This window comes from Littorina saxatilis, linkage group LG15, assembly GCF_037325665.1.
Source record: "Littorina saxatilis isolate snail1 linkage group LG15, US_GU_Lsax_2.0, whole genome shotgun sequence".
Lineage (NCBI taxonomy): Eukaryota > Metazoa > Mollusca > Gastropoda > Littorinimorpha > Littorinidae > Littorina > Littorina saxatilis.
The window spans coordinates 36,018,244-36,042,405 of NC_090259.1; the positions used below are offsets into that span (position 1 = coordinate 36,018,244).

Sequence of the window (24,162 nt, forward strand, 5' to 3'; positions counted from 1 at the left end):
CATCCTGCGAGACTGCAGGAACCACCAGGTGCTGAGAGAGGAAATCTGGCCATTGCCGGAGTCCCTGCACAACAAGCTGTACGGGCCAGTGGCTGCGCTGCAGAGGACCACTAATTATATCTCAAGATCTGGACTCCAAGTGTGATGGGCGATCGAAAAGAAGAAGAAGATGCATAAACAAAAGAGACAGCTGGAAGTCCTGTTTGTCAAGGATTGTACTTACAATCTCTCCACTTACTGCAACTTATGCATTGATATTACAATGTAATAAATTTACACAGAGGATGCATACCAATTAGAACATTTTACATATATACAGCCTGTTCCAAAAGAAACGCAACCAACCTGTTTGCAAAATCAAAGTGCAAAATTTATTTTGCAAATAATATTTCATGAAGTTACATACGTGACGACATAGGGACAACTCAAGTTTCAACTGAGCTGGCAATACAGTAGAAAATAGCAGTGACTTCTTCAGCTGGACTGACGGCAGAATGCCTCGTTTGTCTAAAAATGAAAGAGAGCGTGCTATTGGCATGCTTGCCGCTGGCCAAACGGCCCAAGCAGTCAGTCAGGTCATGAAAAGATTTGGAAATGTACCAAAAATGAAATATGTAACTTCATGAAATATTATTTGCAAAAGAAACGCTGGTGGAGGACACATCCGTTATTAAACGCAGAAAAGACAGCTGCGACAGTAAAGGGACATAAATTGTGCTTCAATTGTCATTGTTTTCCACTTTTATTGTTAAACCTGTTTTGTTCCACATGTTGTGATTTGGAAATGTACCAAAAATGAAATATGTAACTTCATGAAAAATTATTTCCGAAATAAATTTTGCACTTTGATTTTGGAAACAGGTTGGTTGCGTTTCTTTTGGAACAGGCTGTATAAGTTCATGACGTGCAGTACCAGCCCAGCTTGAAATTTAAACTGCCTGACAAACAAATTTGCATTTATATGCTTGGAATGGCTTGTTCATGAAACACAGAAGCCTGCTGTACATTGAGTAACACAGCAGAAACAGTTAATGGTCACGAGAGGGGGCTACTCAAAGACAATCCCTAATCACATATCGGTGTAGACATTGTACTGACTTTGTATACAACTAAACTCAAAATAACCCAACATGGAACTAACTCGGATTAAATCTAAAGCTTTTATTCGCACAGCAGAAACACTGTCTAAAATCAGTCATTTCATTTTGAAGTAACTGCCTTTTTGCAACCGTCATCAGTTCTTAACATCCATGCATTTTACGCCATATCAAATGCTCGAAAAACTCAAATCTGCTGTGTTTAATTCAGACACCTTTCAGAGATAGTCAGACATGTGAGTTTAGACTTAATAATTATAATAAATAACAAAACTCTGAACATAAACATTTTAAGACATGCCTAAAACCTGAGGAACGTACACCCACAAATGCCAACACTTGTAATGAAGAGTGCATAGTTGCCTCTTCATATAACTAACATAAATGCACAAATTGATAGAATACAGGTAATAATGTAAATCACTCACAACTGTTACCCTTATAAGGGCAGTCTGTGTTAACACTCACACTTAAGCCTAAGCCTCTACCACATCAGAATACATGAGAACTGACAGGACTAACGCCATTAGCAGCACACAAAATACAATTCAGAAGAGTAATGCTTCTTCCTCAAAAACAACACTGGATAAAAGTGCAAAAGAATGGCACAATCTTTGAGCCAAAACAAAAGGATTTCTTTCTTTCTTTATTTCGTGTTTAACGTCGTTTTCAACCACGCAGGTTATATCGCGACGGGGAAAGGGGGGAGATGGGATAGAGCCACTTGTCAATTGTTTCTTGTTCACAAAAGCACTAATCAAATATTTGCTCCAGGGGCTTGCAACGTAGTACAAATTATATTACCTTACTGGGAGAATGCAAGTTTCCAGTACAAAGGACTTAACATTTCTTACATACTGCTTGACTAAAATCTTTACAAAAATTGACTATATTCTATACAAGAAACACTTAACAAGGGTAAAAGGAGAAACAGAATCCGTTAGTCGCCTCTTACGACATGCTGGGGAGCATCGGGTAAATTCTTCCCCCTAACCCGCGGGGGGAAAACAAAAGGATACAACATAAACAGAGTCACTCAGGTAGAACAGCAAATAGTAATTTCACAAGAAAGGCAGCCTTGCAGCCAAACCAGACAGAGAACACAGGAAGAAAGTCAGTCAAGTAGCGTACGGGGTCAAAGCCAGGGGTAGATTAGCTGAGGAGTGTGTTGTGTCTGCCCACCCTGCCTTGCTGCGTTACCACTCCAGCCTCCCAGCGTGACAAGCCAGTGGGGGCTGTGGCCACCACAGGGGGGACATTGGAGGGGGGGAGGGGGTAGAAAGCTGTCACTGTATCTTGCTTGGCTTTTCTGTGAGCTACACGCTGGCGGGCCTCCATAAGCCTCTCTGTTGTCTCCTGAAAATGATGACAAACAGGATAAAACTACAATGTTCACAGCAAAACTCCAGAGGATGCATGTCCTGCATGTAAATATTGCAATTTAATTGTCCCTTTTTAGAAGGACAATTCAAGCTTTGAGTGGGTGTGGGTATTTCCTGCAAGCTGACTCCCACCCGATGACAGTAGTATTTGTTTGTTTCTTGTTGGCTTTAATACATATTACCCCCTTACCCATACTATATACTAACAGTGAGATTTTGAAAGATGTCTGAAACTCAGAAAGACACTGAAACTCAGAAAGACAGAGACACATCACTGACCTGCAGCGTGCGCGTATCGAGAGCGGCACGAGCCATGGCTGTCTCTGTCTGTCGCATAAGCTGCCTGTGCTCCATGTACTTTTTCACCGTCTCCTGCTGCTCCACATCTGAATGGCGCAGACCTGTTACCTACAACATTGTATTCACACCGTCAAGTCACTGCTTCTCTCATATAAAATGCTTCCTTTCATGCACTGCTGGTCTTCTGCTAGTAACACAAGAATAAAGGAAAGCTATTGCTGCGTGACTTTCTTCTTAGGGACCAGAAATGCCTGACACCTGGTCAGGTGTACAGAGGCAGATGAGCTGCACAATCATTGTTCCGTGTACTTCATGCCTGAGCTGGCATTTTTTTTAGTTAGAGAGTCACTTAATTAAAGCCACAGTGAAACCTAGATTTAAATTTTTTTATTATTTTTTTTATCTCGCATGGGATTATATAAAGTGTCTTCGGAAGCTAAAATTAATTATTTATCCCACATACATGAAAGAGACCACTCATGAGATAACAATATCATCCAAACCACACGTTATATCATGTAAATGTCATGTCAGGGGGACCTGATTTTCCATTGCTTATGATGCCAAAGTCACAGAGAAACGTCATTATGGAAACACTTTTGCGCCTGGTGTTTACCCTGGAAGAATTTTTAGAACTTACACGTCACACTATACTTTCTTGAGTGACGTTTCTTTGCTTGCCAAAGATTGCACGAGGCTTTGGAAGAGATTGAGGTTCCAAAAGTAGTGTTTTGCTTGCAGTTCAATATTTAAAAAAGCAACTTGTGTAAATCTGGTACGACATAGCAAGCCATGTAGTATTCTCTATTTCCGACTGAAAATACTTCAGTAAAACCAGCGACCACTCACAATATTGACACATACCGTTATCTAACAGATTTTCTGGGCACGGATGCTTCTCACACTGTTACTAATGTCAAAAGACAAAGAGAGCAGCAAACAAAGAAAATGTGTTTTCAAGCAATAACCTCCCTTCTAATGAAACATTGAAGGTGGGTTGGGAAGCTGTTTCCCAATAAAGAAACCTCAATTTTATGACCGACTTTTCTGGACATTTTGAATGTCGCAACTCAAAAGGTTTTCACTGTACCAACAATGTTAGCAATTTGAAATACCAGATGAAAATTACTTCAACCAACAGTGACAAATTAAGGAAACAGACTTTGAGGTATATATACCTTATACATAGATACATCCTTTATTCCATTGCTTGTATTTTGAGATTTATTGTTTGTGTTCCTCTTACTTGCTCATCTATTTGGTTTTATTGGTGATCCTGAAAGGTTCCACTTTTTAACTCGATTTGAATTAAAAAAAAAATCATTTTACAAACCCGTTATTCAAGATATAGAATACAGACTTATAATTCTTACCAAGAAACATCTTAACTACTTTTCATTTTAACAAATTCCACAGAGCATTATCAACTCAACCCCACCCCCTGCCCTCCTCTCCTTATTTTTTGTTTCTTTCTTTCCTCTTTTTGAAAGCGGACAAACACTCAAGTCCTTAATGGCTCAAAACCGTAGGACTTTTAATATTAATTTTAACATCCTTTATACTATTTTATTACTTTTCATTTCTACGTGTAGCCCTGCTAAATAAAATGAATGTACACGCGCAGTGCAGAATTAAACAGTGTATTGTGTTTGTGGAAGTGAATGCATTAATCTTGGTAGACATTTATTAAAATTGTTCTTGTTGAGAATACACACAGAAGAAGAGCAAAAAATAAATGCTTTGACTCGATCCCTTTGCTGCAGTGAAGGAACTAATTGCAGGCACCAGTGTGACCTTTGGGGGCAATCTAACCTAGCTGTACATCCTGTGATGGTCATCAGGGATTACAAACTAGCCAAGTTGAAAACTCTTAGTTTAAAAAAAGTCATATTCTTTGAGAAAACTATATTTTGCCACTTTTAACCTACACTTGACCTAAATGTTATTTGACATAAAGATCAAGCAAACTCTCATCTTATCAGAAGGACCCAAACTGGATGTCTGTGAACTGAAGCTTAAAAGCTTCAAAACTCTGGCTTCAAAAACATTCAAGAAAAGGCTCATTTCCTTTTCTTTTTTTATTACCCAAAGTCCATTGTGTTGGTAGGCAATTAAACCCTGAAAGTATTTTCAGTTTCAAAGTTCAAGCTTCAAAAAGGTTAAAAAAAATCTTTTTTTTTGGTTTTTTTTTAACCCTATCTTGGCTTGGCTGTGAACTTGAAATTTGACAAAGGTTTTTACCAGATGTTTCATCATGTCTGTAGGTCACGAAACCAACAAAACTGTTAAATTTCAAACCTTTACTTTTATAAACTTCTAAAAAAAGTTATAATGTTTAACCTCAAATATTTCCAGGCTGTGACCTCATTACTGCTATTACTAACTCTCTTGATTATTCAGACTAGTCACAAATCATGAGCTCATTTCTCCCCATGATTGTTAGCTGCTTATAAGTTATTATTGAAAAAGCTTCCTTTTTTTCTGACAAGTTGATTTCAAACAAATTCCACAGAAAGAAAACTATCAAAGGAAGTGCATTAAAACCAACAACAACAAAAACCGGAAACATGCTCATTTTTGAGGGTCTATTTCATCCAAACTCACCCAAAAAATATGCTCATATAACTGTGTCATTCTGAGCGCTTGCCGCTGGGGATGTTAAATCTCAATTTCATTATACATGTTCTATACATTTGAAGATGATGAAAGTGTCAGCAATGATTGTGATTGCAAATTCGACTGCCTTATATGCACTACGCTTGTAAGTAGTGAAAGAAGTGACTGGATTGATATATATTTGATCCAGGACAGTGGATGTCCAGGAAAAAAGCATTGATGATAACCATACAGAAAATCTCAAGAGCATTGGTGACTAAATAATGAGAGACCTTGAAACATCTTCAGAATATAAACAACGTTTGTGATAATTGAACACAACTGGCAACACCATGCTGGGGTAACTTTGAGTAACATTTCAAGTTCACCCGCATCAAAGAACAAAACAAACAAAACCGCCCCAAACATTTTAGCTGAAATACACACATCATATACTTACTCCTTTATTTATATATGTAGATGTGCTGAAAATCTTACCCCTTTATCTTTATACACAAATATTATGCTAAAACTTTCCAAGAACTTAGATCTAATTTTGAAAGTTATAGACCTAGTCGGTAAAGATCAGCTGGTAAAACTTTTGTTATAATAATGATAAAAATAAAAGCCTGAATGCTTGCTTCTGATGAACAGATACATTTTAAGCTGTTTTTGAATATAAAGTAAATAGAAGGGCTTGGTGGTAAGACGCCGGCCTCCAAAGTGGAAGGTCGTGGAGATTTTTCCGATCTCCCAGGTCAACTTATGTGCAGACCTTATCCCCCTTCGTGTGTACACGCAAGCACAAGACCAAGTGCACAGGGAAAAGATCCTGTAATCCATGTCAGAGTTCGGTGGGTTATAGAAACACAAAAATACCCAGCATGCTTCCTCCGAAAGCGGCGTATGGCTGCCTAAATGGCGGGGTAAAAACGGTCACAGACTCATACACGTAAAAATCCACTCATGCAAAACCACGAATGTACATGGGAGTTTCAGCCCACGAACATAGAAGAAGAATATAAGGTGCAAGTTTTGATCTGCAAAATATTCTAAATAAACCAAAGTGTTCTCGAGTGACTCAGAGTTCGCCCGGTGGCTTCGGATTGATAACAGTAATAATCACGGGCAGGGTCAACTTCTTTTCCTGAAAAAAAGCCAAGAGAAAGTTCTGTATGGTACATTTCCAATGTGGATCAACATGACAGAGTTCACTGGAAAAAAACCAACCTATATGCCACATGTACCCCCAAAAATTCACACAGAATTAAATAGTCACACAGGAGTATTTAATTATTCTCTTAATTGCTCTTCTGTTGCTGTTACAAACAAGGACAAATGAGATATGCTTGGTCTCACTACTACTGTTCCTGAAAAGGTATCTTAGATTTCTGTCAGCTGACAATGAAAGGAACTAAAATGTTAAAGTCATAAGACAAAAAAAACCACAAACAAGAAGGGCAAAGCCCATACGACTCACATGCTTGACCTTGACCTTTACTAAACAACTAAATAAATACAAATAACTAAACCTAGCAATGACATCATACACTAAGAACTGCTTTACACATTTTTCCTACCAAAATACATGTGACCTTGACCCAAGGTCAAGGTCATCCAAGGTCATGCAACACAAAGCTGTTAATTCAAGACATAGGAAGTACAATGGTGCTTATTGGCCCTTTCTACCATGAGATATGGTCACTTTTAGTGGTTCACTACCTTATTTTGGTCACATTTCATAAGGGTCAAAGTGACCTTGACCTTGATCATATGTGACCAAATGTGTCTCATGATGAAAGCATAACATGTGCCCCACATAATTTTTAAGTTTGAAACAGTTATCTTCCATAGTTCAGGGTCAAGGTCACTTCAAAATATGTATACAATCCAACTTTGAAGAGCTCCTGTGACCTTGACCTTGAAGCAAGGTAAACCAAACTGGTATCAAAAGATGGGGCTTACTTTGCCCTATATATCATATATAGGTGAGGTATTCAATCTCAAAAACTTCAGAGAAAATGGGAAAAATGTAAAAAATAGCTGTTTTTTAGACAACATTTATGGCCACTGCGACCTTGACCTTGAAGCAAGGTCAAGATGCTATGTATGTTTTTTGGGGCCTTGTCATCATACACCATCTTGCCAAATTTGGTACTGATAGACTGAATAGTGTCCAAGAAATATCCAACGTTAAAGTTTTCCGGACGGCCGGCCGGACGGACGGACGGCCGGACGGACAACTCGGGTGAGTACATAGACTCACTTTTGCTTCGCATGTGAGTCAAAAACTGAAATTCTAAAAAAATACAGTGAGGTTAAAATATGCATAGAACATAATTTCTGCTTACTGAGTTAGTCATGGTTTTAATGATAGCAGTATGTATAATATCATGTGAAAAAAGTGAGTGGTATTAAGTGGTTAACTGCACAAGCCGTGACAGCAAAGCTTTTTGAGAGATGCAGTCTCTAGCTTGCCCATCGCTGTAAGCAAAGCAGCACAGCAGACTTACCTTGTCCTTGCGGGTAGACAGCCTTCCTTCAAACCTTGCTTGCCTGTTGTGACGAAGCAATGCCTTAGACACAGAGGTTTGCTGGGTGTTGAACTCCACCGTAAAGGTGTTGTCAGCTTGCAGCGACTTTGAGATGTCATTTACACGGCTCTTCAATTCCTGCTGCTTGTCCAGGTATTTGAGGCGCAGCAGTTCTCTTTTCTCCATCTGATCCAAGATTCTAGCGCGGTCCTGGTCACTCTTGCGGATGGCCTGGTTGCGTTTTTCATCCTGATACATGTAGATGCGCTCTTTGGCTCGCTGACGCTCCTCCCGCATGGCCATGATGTACTCCATCTTGGCTGTCGCTTTCTCCGCCTTCTCCCGATCTCTGTAGGCCTTCTGCACCGCAAACAAGCAAGACAGTCCCATGGTGCCATGCACACGAGCAAACAGCCTCTGATCGTTGCTGCGGAAGTTGAAAGGTGTTACTTTTGGTGGGGGCTCAGATCGAGCTGTCTGCACTCTTTCTGCCTTTGCTTCACGCACTTGTACACCTGCCTCCACACGAGAGAGGATCATCTGTGCAGTGGCATCAGACAACATTACGGTGGGTTGTCGTCCTCTGAGACGATACTGCGTGATGGGAAGCTCGTCATCTTCTTCAATATCTTTATCATCGTCATCAGGTTCTGTGTCCACCACCGGCCCGAAGAACTGCCGCACACTCCTGATATTCTTACATTTCCGCTTGTCTTTGTTCTTCTTTTTCTTCCTCTCTCTGGAGGCCAGCTCACTGCGAGCTGTTGGTGGGTAGCCGGCATCCATCTTTTCTGCTTCGTTGTGCAGTGTCTGCAGTGTCCCTGTCTGAAGCTTGGCAAGGTTGATGTAGATGTTCTGACGCCTTCCACCCGGTTCTCCCGGCATATCCGTGGCTGTGAACATGTCTGCATTAAGTCCGGCTGGCATGGGAGAAGGTGGGGGCACAGCACCACTCTGAAGACAGTAACACATGCAGCGTCCACTCACATACTAACGTCAAACCTCCAAGTTTTTTTCCCAGTCTCACTGAGCTAGCAGTACAAAGATTATAGCTCCTGTATCTAAACCAACTTTCCTTGTACATTGTAATCTACAAACACTGTCTGGCTTACACATACAATATGCCGAAATTATGATAATGGGACCTCCTTCCAAAAAGAAGAGAAAGAAAACAAATGGACATGAAGATAAAATAAAGGTAACTTTTCTTTGGGTATACAAGCTAAAAATGTCTTCCACCACCAGCTCCAATAAGGTTATACAAATTAATGCAATTACAGTAGTGTATTAAATGGAAAATTTCAATAGTAAATTTTCATTTGATTAATATACTTACCCAATTCTCATAAATGCATTGATTTCAATCTCACATGCTAGATGTCGAAAAACTACTCAAATTACCTGCCCTTGCAAGGGTGGTAACCAAGCTAAAAACAGACGCCATAGCCGTTGCTATGCCCTGTCCCACCTGGTTACCCATAACCCACCGCGCACCACGTGAGCGCCGGCATCCGGAATAATCATTCGAGACTTCTCAAAAACCCTTAGGAAATTAAGTAGCGGGGATGGATGGGAGGGTATTAACTATGAGAATTGGGTAAGTATATTAATCAAATGAAAATTTACTATTGAAATTTTCCATTAAATTACATATTCTTACTCCAATTCTCATAAATGCAGATTGCTCCTAAAGGCGGAGGGAACTTACTTATGTCCCTGAGAGAACCTGTCCTGCAGAAACTAACGAGAGCAAGGCAATGGAGCAAGGCAAGTTAAGAGCAGGAGATGTCCAGGAGGTAAAAAAATTAATGAACACGTCATCAGACCTCCAAAGAGCTGTTGGCAAAACTTCGCATAGGCGAGAGGAACACCACCAGCGAGAGAAGAACACCAGGCTCTGGACTCCTGAACACCTGTAAAGGAACAGAGGGAGGACTGAACGCCCCCACCCCCCTTGTGTTCAATAAGCCACCACTCATAGGACTGTCCTATGAAAGTAGCAACACCTTGTGAGAGTCAATTAAGAGAAGCCTCTTTCACCTAAAGTGTAAAGAGACAAGAACATGAGCTTTTGGCTCTTAGTTCCAATTGACTGAGCGCAAAACAAAAAAGGATTTTATAACTCTAACCAGACAGTTAGAAAATCCAAAACGCCCGGAGCGAGAATCCTCCAGAGAGGAGGGAATTAAACACCAGAGGAGATTGACCAGGTTTCTGATTCAAGGAAATCTGGCTGAAAAACCCGTGAAAAAACGGAACTATAAGGCCAAAAAAAAAAAAATGCTTTGGTTACGGTTTCATGGCAAAAAAAAATAGGGTAGGTAGGTCGATTAAACTTTTTTTTTTTTGTTTTTTTTTTTTGGTTGGTCGACATCGATCCCTCTTGAAATGATAAAAATATTTGTGTATGCAGGATATTCGAGGTATTTTCATATTGGTGTATTTGGAACCACAGATATTATTTACTTTTTCATGTTAAGAAAAGAAAACTGGACATACCCTTTAAACTGTATAGTGCCACTAGTGAACACAGTCTTGAACGCAGTCTGGACTGATTGTCACAAATTGAAAACTAGTCAAAATACAGTAGCTGATGATTCCTTTCACTTTATACAAGTTTTCTTAAACAGAAGTCTTTCCATCAAAAAAACTTAAATATCATTGAAATAATGTACTCGACACAGTCTTGAACACACTCCGTATTTTCCGACGGAAGTATTTGATTGTCACAACATAACGTGACTGACTTCCCTTGGATATGGGAGTTGTAAAAAGCGGAGTGGTGTCCCTTGTCGGGCTTGTTGTTGTCTGCTCGCCGGCGATCGATGTTTTCTCTGTGCCGTGGTGTTGTCGTTTTCGGTGGGTTTTTGTGTGTGTGTGTGTTTTTTTGTTGTGTATGTATGTGTTTGGTTCATTTTATTTTTAGCTTTAGGACCAAAAAAAAAGTTTAGGGTCGGCCCAAAAAGTTAGGGTCGGTCGGGAAACCGTAACCAAAGCATTTTTTTTTTTTTGGCCTAAGCTCCAAGGCTACATCCTCCGGTAAACCCCAACAACGCATGTGCCTCACTACCCTTCGGGGCTGAGGCCCAGAGTAAGAACAAATTCCTACGCGTTAACCCATTTGACCCCAGGCCAGCGGCAGCCATTTTACTATGAAATCCCATGTACAGGGAAGTAATTCCGTCACATGTCACTTGTACAAACATTTAAAAAATGAAATAAAATGCTGTTTGAAAAGTTTGACTCACCTGTGTATTTTTCCTTGATGCACAAAACATCATTCCTTCAAATACAATTTTTTTTTTGCAGCTACACAGCACAGGAATGTATTAAAAAAAATCAGAAGTACAAAATTTCACTTTCACGCAAGCACCAACATCAGTGTCTGGTCTCTTATACTCTTTCAAAACAGTGTCAGACTGTTGAAAACACACAGACTTGCAGCAAGGGTCCAACCTCCACAAAAGAAAAAGCTGCAGAAGGCTGCTACTGCAGCAGTTCCAAATGAAACTGAGCAAAACAGTGTCCCTTACACAGGTCTAAGTCCGTAAATCCCTGAAAAACATCGTTGTCATCGTCCGAGTCCCCCATGAAGTCGTACCAAAACTCTGCGTTTGATCGTGTATCCATTTCGAAGTTTCAAAAAATCGCTACTCCTCTCACAGTGAACCAATTTTCAAGAAGAAAACATGTGCATAACCGGAAGGAAGTCGCGAAAACAACGAAGTCTCGTCCGCGAGAGTCTCGTTTATAACAACAACAATGGCTGCGCCCTACTGAGACACGTGTTTAGCGGCTGGTAGCGGGCGCTCCGCGGTCAGCCACTGCAGAAAAACAGCGGGCGCTAGCGGGCGCTCCGGGGCCAAATGGGTTAAACAAGGGGACGCCTCTAAACCTCTTAAAACAAGGTCCTTTGATCATGCCCACAAAAGCGCCATGAACATCAGAAGAGAGGCCTATTTGTTCCTAAGTAGCTGAGATAGCCGAGACGCCGGAACCTCCAAAAAGAGGCCAAGCTGCCCAGAGCCAAAAAGAAACAGAGGTGATTAACCACCTGGATTGAGAGAGGGGCGCTAAGGAGTTGCACCCCCGCTCTATACGCCAATACACAGAGAAAGTGGAGGACCTATGTGCTTCATGCACCAAGACCAGAGTCAAAACCCACGATCTGTAACACAAACAGCACAACCTCCAGCCCTGTATGCAGATGGCCCAACCCGTGTGCAAGCCCTGAGAGGTCCTGCTGAGCGAGTCGGCCAGATTAAAGAGCCAGCCGGAGAGAAATTCCCCTGAGAAATTGATTTAGTGTGAAAGAAACCAAATCAGAATCCCGTAAACTCTGTCTGACAGGGAGTGAGAACTTGCTCCTCCCTGCTAGTTCACATAGGAAGCAACAGAAGTATTGTTCGTATGCAACCGGACATGCCTGTATATAGCCAAAAAGAAAGGCTAGTAGACTGAGAGCTACTGCTCCTAACTCCAGGCAATTGAGATGCCCAAGGAGTTGAGTCTACATCCCCAGCCTCAAAACTGTAATTGCCAATGTAGGCTCCCATCCAGACAGAGATGCATCCATGAAGCGGTCTAAGTCCGGTGGGGAACAAAGCTTGGGAAAACGCCCTGAGCGATCCAATTGGATTCCAGCCACCTACTCGCGTGGAGGAACCCACCCTGGAGGAGGACCCTCTTGTCCCAGACCTGTGAGGCCGAGTCCCAAAGAGACTTGAGGAAAGACTAGAGGGCCAGCATAGCCATCGATTCCGTCTGACCGAAGATCAAGGCTAAGGACCTCGCAGAGGTCTGCTCTCGTGCCAGTCTGGCAGTGATAAGAGCCTAAAGCCTCTCTATTCTCTCCTGTGAAGGATTTATTTATTTATTTATTTATTTATTTGGTGTTTAACGTCGTTTTCAACCACGAAGGTTATATCGCGACGAGGGAAAGGGGGAGATGGGATAGGGGAAAGGGGGGAGATGGGATAGAGCCACTTGTTAAGTGTTTCTTGTTCACAAAAGCACTAATCAAAAAATTGCTCCAGGGGCTTGCAACGTAGTACAATATATGACCTTACTGGGAGAATGCAAGTTTCCAGTACAAAGGACCAAACATTTCTTACATACTGCTTGACTAAAATCTTTACAAACATTGACTATATTCTATACAAGAACCACTTAACAAGGGTTAAAGAAGAAACAGAATCCGTTAGTCACCTCATACGACATGCGGGGTGCAGAGAAATAAGGATGTGGAAAAGAAGACTTTTGGTAAGTGAAATAAAAGTGATGGATCCAGTCAGGTAGAAATAAGACAACAAGAAAAGAATTGGAAAACTGCAGGGAATAGTAGGGAGAGTTTTCTTGGAAGGAAATATAGGTGAAAGGACTGGTAAGGCAGAAATAAGACAAAAGAAGAGAAGAAACAGAACCATTAGTCGCCTCTTACGACATGCTGGGTAGCATCGGGTAAATTCTTTCTAGTCCCAACCAATATGGGACTCCCCCTAACCCGCGGGGGGTTCCTGTGAAGGACGAACCTTCCAAGAGACAGTGTCGAACGGCATGCCCGGGTAAAAAAACCTGGGATGGGGACAGCTCGGATTTTGCCTGGTTTACTGAGAACGCCAGGCAAAAAGCCTGGATCAACACCATCTGAAAGTGCAGCTGGCAAGCTGATTGACTCTGATAAAAGATCAACCAGTCCCCAAGGTCGTCCAGTGACAAATAACTCTCCAGAAACGGAGCCACTTCCTGTCTGCAGGAACGCATAAGGAAGACTCGTGTGAGAGCACAGAGGAAAATCTCAGCCAAAGCTGATACCTCCAGACCATGCCGTACCGCCCGCGGGTTAGGGGGAAGAATTTACCCGATGCTCCCCAGCATGTCGTAAGAGGCGACTAACGGATTCTGTTTCTCCTTTTACCCTTGTTAAGTGTTTCTTGTATAGAATATAGTCAATTTTTGTAAAGATTTTAGTCAAGCAGTATGTAAGAAATGTTAAGTCCTTTGTACTGGAAACTTGCATTCTCCCAATAAGGTAATATATTGTACTACGTTGCAAGCCCCTGGAGCAATTTTTTGATTAGTGCTTTTGTGAACAAGAAACAATTGACAAGTGGCTCTATCCCATTTCCCCCCTTTCCCCGTCGCGATATAACCTTCGTGGTTGAAAACGACATTAAACACCAAATAAAGAAAGAAAGAAAGAAAGACCATGCCGTCCCACCTCCTCCGGAGAGGGAGGAGACACTGAACGAAACACCCACTCTGTGACCGGGAGCGCATCAAAGCGCTGCTACTTGTCCATGAAGGAAGGGCAAGACTGAGGCTTCTGAGTAGGTTTTAACAAACCCCGAAAAAAGCCTGACCCTTGCTTCCTGTAACTGGTGTGAAATCAAACCCCTTGTAAAAGAAGGAGATCACACCTGGTGAAGACAGTGTGGGCATAGAACATCACTGACGAACTCATCTGCTCGGTGACGACCCTAGCCAGAGCTGCCAGCAGCATGGCTACGGCCCTATCCGAGGCATCCCCCCTAAACCAAAAAGAGTCCAGGGAGGATAAGATGGCTCGTATGAGAGCACAGAGGAGAGTCTCAGCAAAAGCAGATAACTCTAGACCATGCCGTCCCACCTCCTCCAAAGAGGAGAGGGAGGAGTAACATCACGAAACCCCACGTTCCCTGTGGTCTATTTGTGAAGCCAGGAGACTAGTTCCGGCGGAGTGGAAAAACTAGCCCTTGGCAACGAAAATGTCTGGATCAGATCCTGAGACTTGACACTCCAACCTATCTTCTTCCACACTAAAAGTGAGAACGAAGCAGCCTGAAACCCAGAAGCCAGCCACTGGCTAGCAGAAGGAGGGGCAGGACCATGCGCATGAAGCAGCGGGAAAAGTGTAGGCTGAAGAGCACTACCCTGAGGTGCGGGTCAAGCCAAGAGCTGCGACATGTGATAGGCAATCACCGGAGCCTCGGCAAATCGAAACGATTGCGAGTAAGCCCGCGTAAACCCAAAGTCATCCGCGGAAGAGGGAGGAAGAGAGAAACCCTGCTCTGAATCCGCCACCCCATCCGGGAAAAAGTAAGCTGCCACAGCAGCCGCTTTTTGCATAGCAAGCCTACAAGCAGTAGGCAGCGCTACACACTCTCCCTCCTCAACCAAGGAGTCCGAATCCCGACCAGCCGTTGTGTCAAAACACAAAAGGAGGGGAGACGGGGGAGGCAGCGCACTAAAACTCCTGCTGATAACACCGTCAAGAGTGAGAGTGAAAAACGTGATCAGTCTCTGCCTGCCAACCCAAACCGCCCACCTGACGTGAGGGGGGAGAGGGGTTGGTAGTTGGCACAGCGCCCTGCCGAGAAGGAGGGAGAGTGGGGGTACGAGACCAAGCCAAGCCCGGCCAGCCGTACCCCACCCTCTGTGCGAGAGAAGCGTCCCAGTGCTGAGAACCAGTCTGCCTGGTTTGAGCCACGCCGCGCCCCGAGTGGGGAGGGGGGTGGTTCTTCACAGCAGTAACCCCTGGAGGGGGGAAAGACTGAATGAGGGACGCAACCGTAAACGGCCGTCCCCCACTCGTCCACCTGCTGACGTCCTGGAGCCCCACCCCGAGGAGGGGGGGGGGGGGGGGGGGGGGACGGATGCTGGCTGAGGATAATGACCACTGGCAAGGCGATACTGTAGTCCGAGTCCCCACAAACCATTGTGTCAGAACACAAAGAATGGGAGACTGGAGAGTAAGAGCATGTTCTGTCTCCGCCTGCCACAGCCACCGCTCACCTACCCCTAGGGGTAGGCAGCCGGCACAGCACCCTGCAGAGAACAAAGCAGAGCAAAGCTCATTGTTCCCCGACCGCTGTGCGAGATACCCTGCCGAGAACAAAGGAGAGCCAAGCTCATTGTTCCCCGACCGCTGTGCGCGACAACAAGTGCGGGCAGCTAACACAGCCACCTGCCCCAAATGGAGCAGAAGAGGAGGATGTAACGTAGCCTGGAAAGGCCGTACGTGGCACCCCCACTGTGCTGACTGGCTTGAGCCACGCCACGCCCCAGACGGGGAGGGGGGTGGCTCGTCACAGCAGTAAACCCCTGGAGGGGGGAGAGACGGGGTGAGAGACGCAACCATAAACGGCCGACCCCCACCCGTCCCCCTGCTGACGTCCAGTAGCCCCACCGCCCTCCCACCCCGAGGGGGGGGGGGGGGGGGGGCGGTTGCCGGGCAAGGACAATAGAGGCATAGACTGAGAAGACAGTCCAACAGCGCCCACCCGATCCCGCCCAGAGGGCGGGAAAGGGTGGGCCGCCGTCACAGCCCCCACCCCATCCTGCCCTGAGGGTGGGAAAGGGTGGGCCACTGACACAGCCCCCTGCCCCCATTGAGGCAGAGTGGGAATCAGCCCAGGCTGTGACTTACCGTGCCCCCCCACTCCCCCTTCCAAATGGTAAGGGGGCTGCATGCCCGACTCAGCTGTGCTAAAAGCAAGGAGAGCGGGCAAAGACAGGCGGGGAGCAGGCCCCCTCTCCCAACGGAGAGAGTGCTCGTGAACAACCCAGTGCTACCAGAGGCAGAAAGGGTTGAACCGAACTGGCCATTTGTACCAGACGACGGTGCGAAGCAGGAACACACACCCCCCCCCCCATCCCCCAACACACTGAGAAATACCGGAGGTAATCAGAGTGGTCAGAGGCAGGTGGGAGCAGGCCCCCCCTCCCGAAAGGAGAGGGTGCTCGCGAAGAACCCAGAGCCACCAGAGGCAAAAAAGGGTTGAACCGAACTGACCATTTGCACCAGACCACGATGCGAAGCTGCCAAGGAGTACGCCGCCACAGTGGGCGGCTGATCGTGCCTGAAACAGCTGAGAAATAAACACATATTTCATCGTTAAGTCCCCCGAAAGTGGAAGACACTGACTGGTTCTCCTTAAGAGAAGAGGAGGGCTGGGAAGAAAAAACCAAACCTTATCCGCACGAACAGCTACTACAAAAGCAGTACTACTCGAAGGGTCGACGACCCGCACAGAGGTTTCTAAAAAAGGGCTAACAGCCTTATTCACTTCCTGCCTAGTCCTAAGTTGCTGCTTGCTATCGGCCATCCTGTAAAAGGCCAAAATCGAAGTCCACCAGAAAAGTAAATTTCTGAAGCGGCTGTAAACAAGCAGCTACCAAACAACAATTCAATTTAATAAAAAGGGCAGGTCTTACCACAAGAAATGCGAACAGGTAAAGGCCCCCCCAAGCCCATAAAGTCACAAAGACAAGGGCTAGGGAAAGCCAAGTGAGCAGACGAATTCCGCACGTCTGATGTGTGTCGTCGAAAATCGAGAATGATTATTCCGGATGCCGGCGCTCACGTGGTGCGCGGTGGGTTATGGGTAACCAGGTGGGACAGGGCATAGCAACGGCTATGGCGTCTGTTTTTAGCTCGGTTACCACCCTAGCAAGGGCAGGTAATTTGAGTCGTTTTTCGACATCTAGCATGTGAGATTGAAATCAATGCATTTATGAGAATTGGAGTAAGAATATGTAATTTAATTTTATATTCAAAATCAAATGGCAAGGTCTGTCATCTCTTAAGCCACTTCTCTCCACAAAAGCCTTGAATTCAGTATCATCAAAAGGACATCGTCACACACACACACACAAACCAATCAATGAGGCTTATATCGCGCATATTCCATGGGTACAGTTCTAGGCGCTCTGCAGTGATGCCGTGTGAGATGAAATTTTATACGGCCAGTAGATTGCAGCCATGTCGGCGCATATTTACCTTTCACGGCCTTATTCCAAGTCACACGGGTATGGTAGACAATTATTAACTGTGCCTAAGCAATTTTGCCAGGAAAGACCCTTTTGTCAATCGTGGGATCTTTAACGTGCACACCCAATGTAGTATACACGGGGGGTGGTTCGGACACCGAAGAGAGTCTGCACACAAAGTTGACTCTGTGAAATAAATTTCCGCCGAACCTGGGATCGAACTCGCGCTGACAGCGGCCAACTGTTTAACCCACAGTCTTTGTGGTTTTCTGTATATAAATATAGCACTTATACAGTGAATATATTGCCATCATGATTATAAAGTGAACACAATTACCTTCAATTAGAGATATTTACACTGAGTTCAACTGAAGAGATCTGTTGCAGTGCCTTTATGCTGCTTGCAACAGAGGCACTGCTAATAATGCTGAAACTACATTTTCTAATATTTCGGCTGCCACTGTCTACAGTCAGGATGGTTGTGGGCTATATTTAGAATTTACCCATCATCCTGTTTACCCCACCCCGTGTCATCCGGGTTGCTCCACAACAGAATCGTCTGCTCCAGGAGCAGACGGCAGAGAAATAGTGTACGGTCATGATCTGTTGCATAAATTCTCTTTTCTTGTGTAGATTTATTTGTTGCCACTCATATTCTGGCTGTCTGACAAATGTACTGTGAGCTTATTGCAGATTGTTCTGTTTGTTTGTTTTTTCCTAGCAGGCTGCTCTTTAATAAGTGGGATGAAACTATGACATGAATTAACCCAACAGATCTGATTTGTCTACCTCCCACCCACCTAAAAATGCACTCACTAGCCTTGCAAATTAAAGAAAAGTTATTCAAGCAAAGGCAAATCACTAGCGTATTTTGAAGACTACCAAAAGGTTTAAGGACACACATGTGTTAAGATGGTGATAATGACAAATGCTTACTTCAGACACAGCGCCGCTAAATCTGGGAACGCCGGAGATGGAGGGCATGAACCGGGAGGAAGCAGACGAGCAGGGCTTGGAGGACACGGGGGGCATCATCAGAACGTCCTGTGAACGACAATAGCTCTGGTGTCTTCTGGGGGGTACCAGCCCCAGTCTGAAATCACGCATGTAGGTCTGAGCAATTGTTTCTCCTGCAGATAGGGTATATTGAAGATCAAATCTTGAAAAGCAATGTGCATATTTACAAGAAAGAAAATGAAAACAAACTTGAAAACAGTCGCAATAAGGCAGACCACAGCAGCTACTGACTTCAAGAATTGAATATGTATAAGAGAATAATCATAAAACAAAGCCTTTTTTTGTTTAAGAATCTATTACTGCTCAAACATTTAAACAAAAAGAGGACACAACAGGAAACCAGGTTTGGTATATTTTTTATCGATATTTCGGCAGCAATAAACTGCCTCCTTCAGGATGGTATGATGAAAGAATGAAATGACGGCACGTGATGTATATTCAAAGTTATTCAAACATGGCATCCTCAATGATTTCCTCATCAGACACCACTATATCGCTTTATCCAATTCTTTCTGTTTTTCATCCATCCACTATGGTTACATAATGATTTTATCAGTAATCTGTATCTTCTCTTTTAAATTGACCAGAAGAAAGCTAAAAATTAGCTTATTACATCTGAGTTTACATACAAAGAAATTGAACAATGTTCTGTTCAGAAAGATGTCAGTAGAATGTTGGTATTAGATATGGAGAATTATAACAGTCTTGTTAAATAAAAATGCTTCATAAAAACATTTTTCAATTATCTTTGGTTTTCTCAGAAAGTGATAGGCCTGAAACTAACAATATGTTGCATTACCTTTTCCGTGCGAAGTAGCCACGAACATATCGCTGAACAATGATGACAGGGGAATGTCTTGCAAGGATTTTGTTGATCTGAGCTTCCAGCTGGTGAAAATGTAGAACTTCCTGCCTGTATGTTGCACCCTGGAAACCAGTCCGTCACACATTAACATCTGACAAGATGTGTTTAACATTTGTAATCGTAACAGTGGTTAAACAAGTGAGAGCCTAGGCATCGTGGTTAGACTGCGTGTCTCTGACACTGGTGGACCACGTTCAAACCCTGCATGGGGTGTAAAAAAAATACAGTGGAGTCCAGCTATAACGAACCTGGGTATTACGAAATCCCTCTTTTAACAAACTGCCGTTGATTTCCCGGCAGACAGCCTTCTATTTCTTACTTGTTACTTTCCGGCTACATCGAACCTTTTGAACTCATTTGCATAACGAACCCCTCTTTTAACAAACACGTTTTCATCGCCCCAGAGCCGTTTTGTCTCTAAAAGTCACAAGGCTACAACGAACTGATGTCAACAATTGTCTCCAAAGACAAAAATACACTAACACAAGTGCACATCGCGTGATGAGCGAACTCTGAACAAACTAACAGCGGGAGGTGCACGGAACAGATCGAACCAAAACCGAAAGTTGTGGTGACGTCATGACATTTTGCGATGTACGTCAGCGAACTCGTGCACATGTGGTCTGTCTTGCTAAAAACAATGGCTGACAAACATGGTTTCGAAATCTGGAACTGTTTTTTTGTTTTCTCCGATCCGTGACCGAGTGACGCGATAGAGAACCACGCGTTCGTTTGAATCAATACTCTCCTCAGGCAGTGAAGTCTCCTAAATTGCTCAACACTGTGGACAGTCCGGAGTGCAGTTATGTCCCGTGAATGAGCGAGTCAAAGTTTTATCGTGAAAACTGACGCTTTTCATGCATGCACCTCCCGCTGTTAGTTTGCCTCTCTCTATGGATTATATTATGAAGCTGTTGAAAACATGCAGAGATTGTACTTTCCAAGGAAAGATCGATGGGACGATCATTTGAAGGTGATTGGGAAAACTTGTCTTGAGGCCATTTAGGGTTGAAAACTCTACAGCGAATTACTGATATAACGAACTAAAATGTATCTCCCTTGAGATTCGTTGTACCCGACTCCACTGTACAAGGAAACTATTTTTGCGAGTGCTCTCCAGTCCACCCTGCTGAAAATAAGTACTTGTACTCGACCCTATTCAAGGCTGGGGAATGTGAAGACAGAGATGGAGAGGGGGTGGGCATTGCCTTCATGAAGGTGGCCTGAGAGTAGTTTAAATCTCTAACATATCGCTCCTCTACAAACATTGCATGGTTAGGGGACTACCTTTTTAGGAACTTTGGGTAAAAAATAATTGACTCAATATGCATGTGTATTTGTTACTGAGTACTGACTCCATGTCTTTTTGATTTGAGCCAGCGTGTACATGTTGCTTACTGGAGGCGATGGAGGACAGAGGTCCAGTCTGAAGGACCGTGAGAGTGCACTGAAGGTTCCCTCAAACGAGGCATCCTCAATGATTTCCTCATCAGACACCACATGGTGGTCAAGTGCCTTCAGCGTCCATACGCTGTTCACCACATGATGGCGGTAGTTCTTTTTCAGGTACAGAGGAGTGTCAAACAGAGTCACAATGGCAAGCACTGGAGCCCCCGACAATCTTTGAAGAGTTTCAAATTTGCCAAGGGGGTTGTCATGGAGATAAATAGCGCGCAGTTTTCGGAGAGCCGACCAGAAGGATTGGCCCGGTATGGATGTGAGCTGTAACACAAAAACAGCTGTAGATTTAGAATTAAAATTACAAAATACTAAACTTTGCTGCAGACGTTCTTCTCAGTATCTTAAAAACCATGCAGAAATGTCAGACATTGTCACTGTCATATAACCTCTAGCTCAACAATTAGACACATGCATTCATGACTTGCAGGACCCCATGACCCAACATAATTAACAGGCCCAAGGGCAAGGCCATATGTTCAAGGGAGGAACATGATCTTCCAGTTAGAAAAGACGTTGAGGAGACACGTGGAAACTTCAATACAACATTGATTGTTTTATAAGACTGATCAACAAACAGAAGCCCTAAACACCATGCACACAGTGCCAAACCCTGCAGTAAGTCATGAATATATATATATGCCTTCTCACATATATATATGCATGTTTGAGAGGGGGTAAGACAGAGAAGGAGTGAGTTAGAGAAGGGGAGAGAGAGAGAACTCGAACTCGAACTCGAAAACTTTATTACCGAGGGATGATAGCATTAGGTCCATATGGTCCTTTCTTACAGCTAGTCCCTACTATAATACACACATGAAACAAAGAACAAATATGAAGAATCAAAAAATCAACAAACAAAATCAAATAAAACAAAATTATGTAGGGAAAAGTATAACAAAATAAAAAATTCAAAAGTGTGCTTGACAGAGAGACAAAGAGAGTGTGTGTTTGTGCATCGTACATGTATACATGTGCGTGTGGCTGCATGTTTGTGTGTGTGCATGCGTTTGTGTGAGTGCCCTCCCTTTCCAACACAGCACTCGCCTGGTTTCCATGCAAATCAAGTTTCACCAGTTGTTGGCAGCTGGAGAGAGCATCAATCTTAGTCAGAAAATTATTGGCCAGAATACAGATCTGTAAACTAGAGCAGAGTGGAATGTCGCCAAGCTTCCGCAGGTGCAAACCAGTCAATCTCACCACGAACATTTTGGACAGGTCTTTTGTTGTACCACTGTACGGACCGACATTTTTCAGCAAGTACTCCTCAGAAGGCTCAAGAAAGTATCCTGTTTGTTCTGCTTGTTTGATGGCTTCTAGCTCTCTTTGCTTGTAATACTTGTTGAGCAGTGCTGTGCTGTCTGTCTTCTGGCCACTATCTGATGTTCTGGAGAACTTTGACCAGTCTGGTACGCTGACCATGTTGAAGGCTGAATGTCGTTAAATGCAGGATAAGAAGAAAAAACTCTTGAAGTGCTCACATCATCATCTCTGAAAACATAGTCACAACTATCATTAGTGCATGCTATCAGAGCAATCACAAGAATGAAAGCAAATAAAAACTCATCTTATGAATTACAAAGCCATTTACATGTACTTGTAGTGTTGAACCTGCCCTTGCGAGATTGACAACCTGCCCACAATTACCACTCTGATTCTGAATGCTCCCAGACAAGTTTTTATTCTATCTATAACGTACCTTTCCACAGCGACTACCTGTTTATAATGACAACACAAGGGACCGATAAAAAGTGGTCATTATAGACTGGTTCGACTGTATTCACTAATTGTAAAATGGGAACACGTTCAAGGAAATTAAGGTACCTCTAGATCTAATATCTGAAAATCGTCCAACTTACTTTAAAACCAGCGATTTCTTCACTTACAAACCTTCAACTCAGACAATCTCAACATGATTTTAACACAGTCAAGAATGACTTTGCATGTGATAAAACATCTGTCCTCAAATCTTTCACCATAAAGTAAAAAAAAACCCAGCAGGGGGGGAGGGGGGGGGATCTTTAACAGAAGGCATCATTATGGCATAATTCATCACGTCAGGTGTCTTCAGAATTGTGCATAAGAAAAAAAAGAAAAAGGAGACAAAGCAAGCAGGGGTGGTCAATTCAACCACCAGATCACCAGAGGCAAGGAAAAATCTGCCGGGCTAGTAAAAACCATCTGGTAAGCTTGCCCAGCTGGCCAGTGAAAATTCTGGTCAAATGCAAAACAACTTCTAATTGTACTTTCGAGTTTCAAAGACATATAAGCACTACACATGTAGAAACTTCGGTCATCTGCTAAAATGTAGCCATGTTCTTGTGACACGTGATCTTGGATCCTATCTTGGATGCAGTTTGGGCATTTTATTTGCTCTGTGGTCAGGCTATTACTACAGTACGTCACTACTGGTTTCAAACCTGCATATAATCAGGTGAACCTGCTTAAAAAAATAACTTGAAAAGAAGAAAGAGAACAATCCAAACAACATAAGTAAGAGATAAAAATCAACCATTCAAAGAACGCTGGCTCGAGAATGCTGCTTCTGGAAAGGAAAGCAGCACATTGGTGTTGGATGGGGAGCAATGGTAGGTTTTAATTTGTTACAAATTTCTAAGAACACAGAAAGACAAAAATAACACAATTTGTTTGGAATAATATCAAGTCACACGAAACATTGATTTCTCACATCTTGCAACTTGTTTCAGTGGAGAACAGTGCACAAATGCCTGACATCTGAGAAAGCCTTATAAGTTATATTCATCACTGCATGACAGCGTCGGACGAGTTACATTTTTTACATTTAGCCATCCTTCACAAGTTTCAAGGATCACATTGGTTTCACTGACAAGTCATGTCTATGTGTGTACCCTGTAAAAATACCGTTTCACTGTACACTTTCTGGTGTAACAATTTCGAATATGAAATGAGTACATTTACTAGATTTAGTCATTTACAAAGGAAAACGCATAAGACCAGATAAGTCGAAGTTTCTGTTCACAAACCTCAACATTTGCACTACGATCTTTTTCGTAAGGATTTGCTGAAAATGCACTTGCCTGTTCCAACGTGTTATAAAGGTTGCTCAGTTCAGGCAAGATTCAAAGCTGAAATCAAAACAACATTCGGCCTTGTCCGCCATATTGTAAATGTCTCCCTGACAA

At 43.3% G+C, this 24,162-nt stretch overlaps 1 protein-coding gene across 2 annotated transcripts; it reads right to left on the reverse strand.

The window, feature by feature from the left end:
- Positions 1-869: 869 nt before the first annotated feature.
- On the reverse strand, positions 870-24,148 carry LOC138949192 (leucine-rich repeat and IQ domain-containing protein 3-like). 2 transcript variants are annotated; one of them, XM_070320970.1, is made up of 8 exons: positions 24,058-24,148; positions 22,046-22,489; positions 20,939-21,262; positions 19,475-19,602; positions 18,595-18,751; positions 7,888-8,862; positions 2,759-2,887; positions 870-2,453 (listed from the first exon to the last, which is right to left on the reverse strand). In XM_070320970.1, the coding sequence occupies exons 2-8, from the start codon at positions 22,418-22,420 to the stop codon at positions 2,250-2,252; spliced, it is 2,292 nt and encodes a 763-aa protein (XP_070177071.1). In that variant the 5' UTR covers positions 22,421-22,489; positions 24,058-24,148; the 3' UTR covers positions 870-2,249. The 2 variants fall into 2 exon arrangements, with proteins under 2 accessions (XP_070177071.1, XP_070177072.1); XM_070320971.1 differs by lacking the exons at positions 870-2,453; positions 2,759-2,887 and adding an exon at positions 6,259-6,521.
- Between the last annotated feature and the right edge of the window lie 14 nt (positions 24,149-24,162).

What these genes read in the sequence shown, in the direction of transcription:
- LOC138949192 (XM_070320970.1), bottom strand. Translation starts at nt 22,420, where the DNA reads ATGGTCAGCGTACCAGACTGGTCAAAGTTCTCCAGAACATCAGATAGT. An exon ending in TTGATTTGCATGGAAACCAG is followed by an intron (nt 21,263 to 22,045) that starts GCGAGTGCTGTG and finishes TTTGTGTTACAG; the next exon opens with CTCACATCCATACCGGGCCA. An exon ending in GGCTACTTCGCACGGAAAAG is followed by an intron (nt 18,752 to 19,474) that starts GTAATGCAACAT and finishes GCGTGATTTCAG; the next exon opens with ACTGGGGCTGGTACCCCCCA.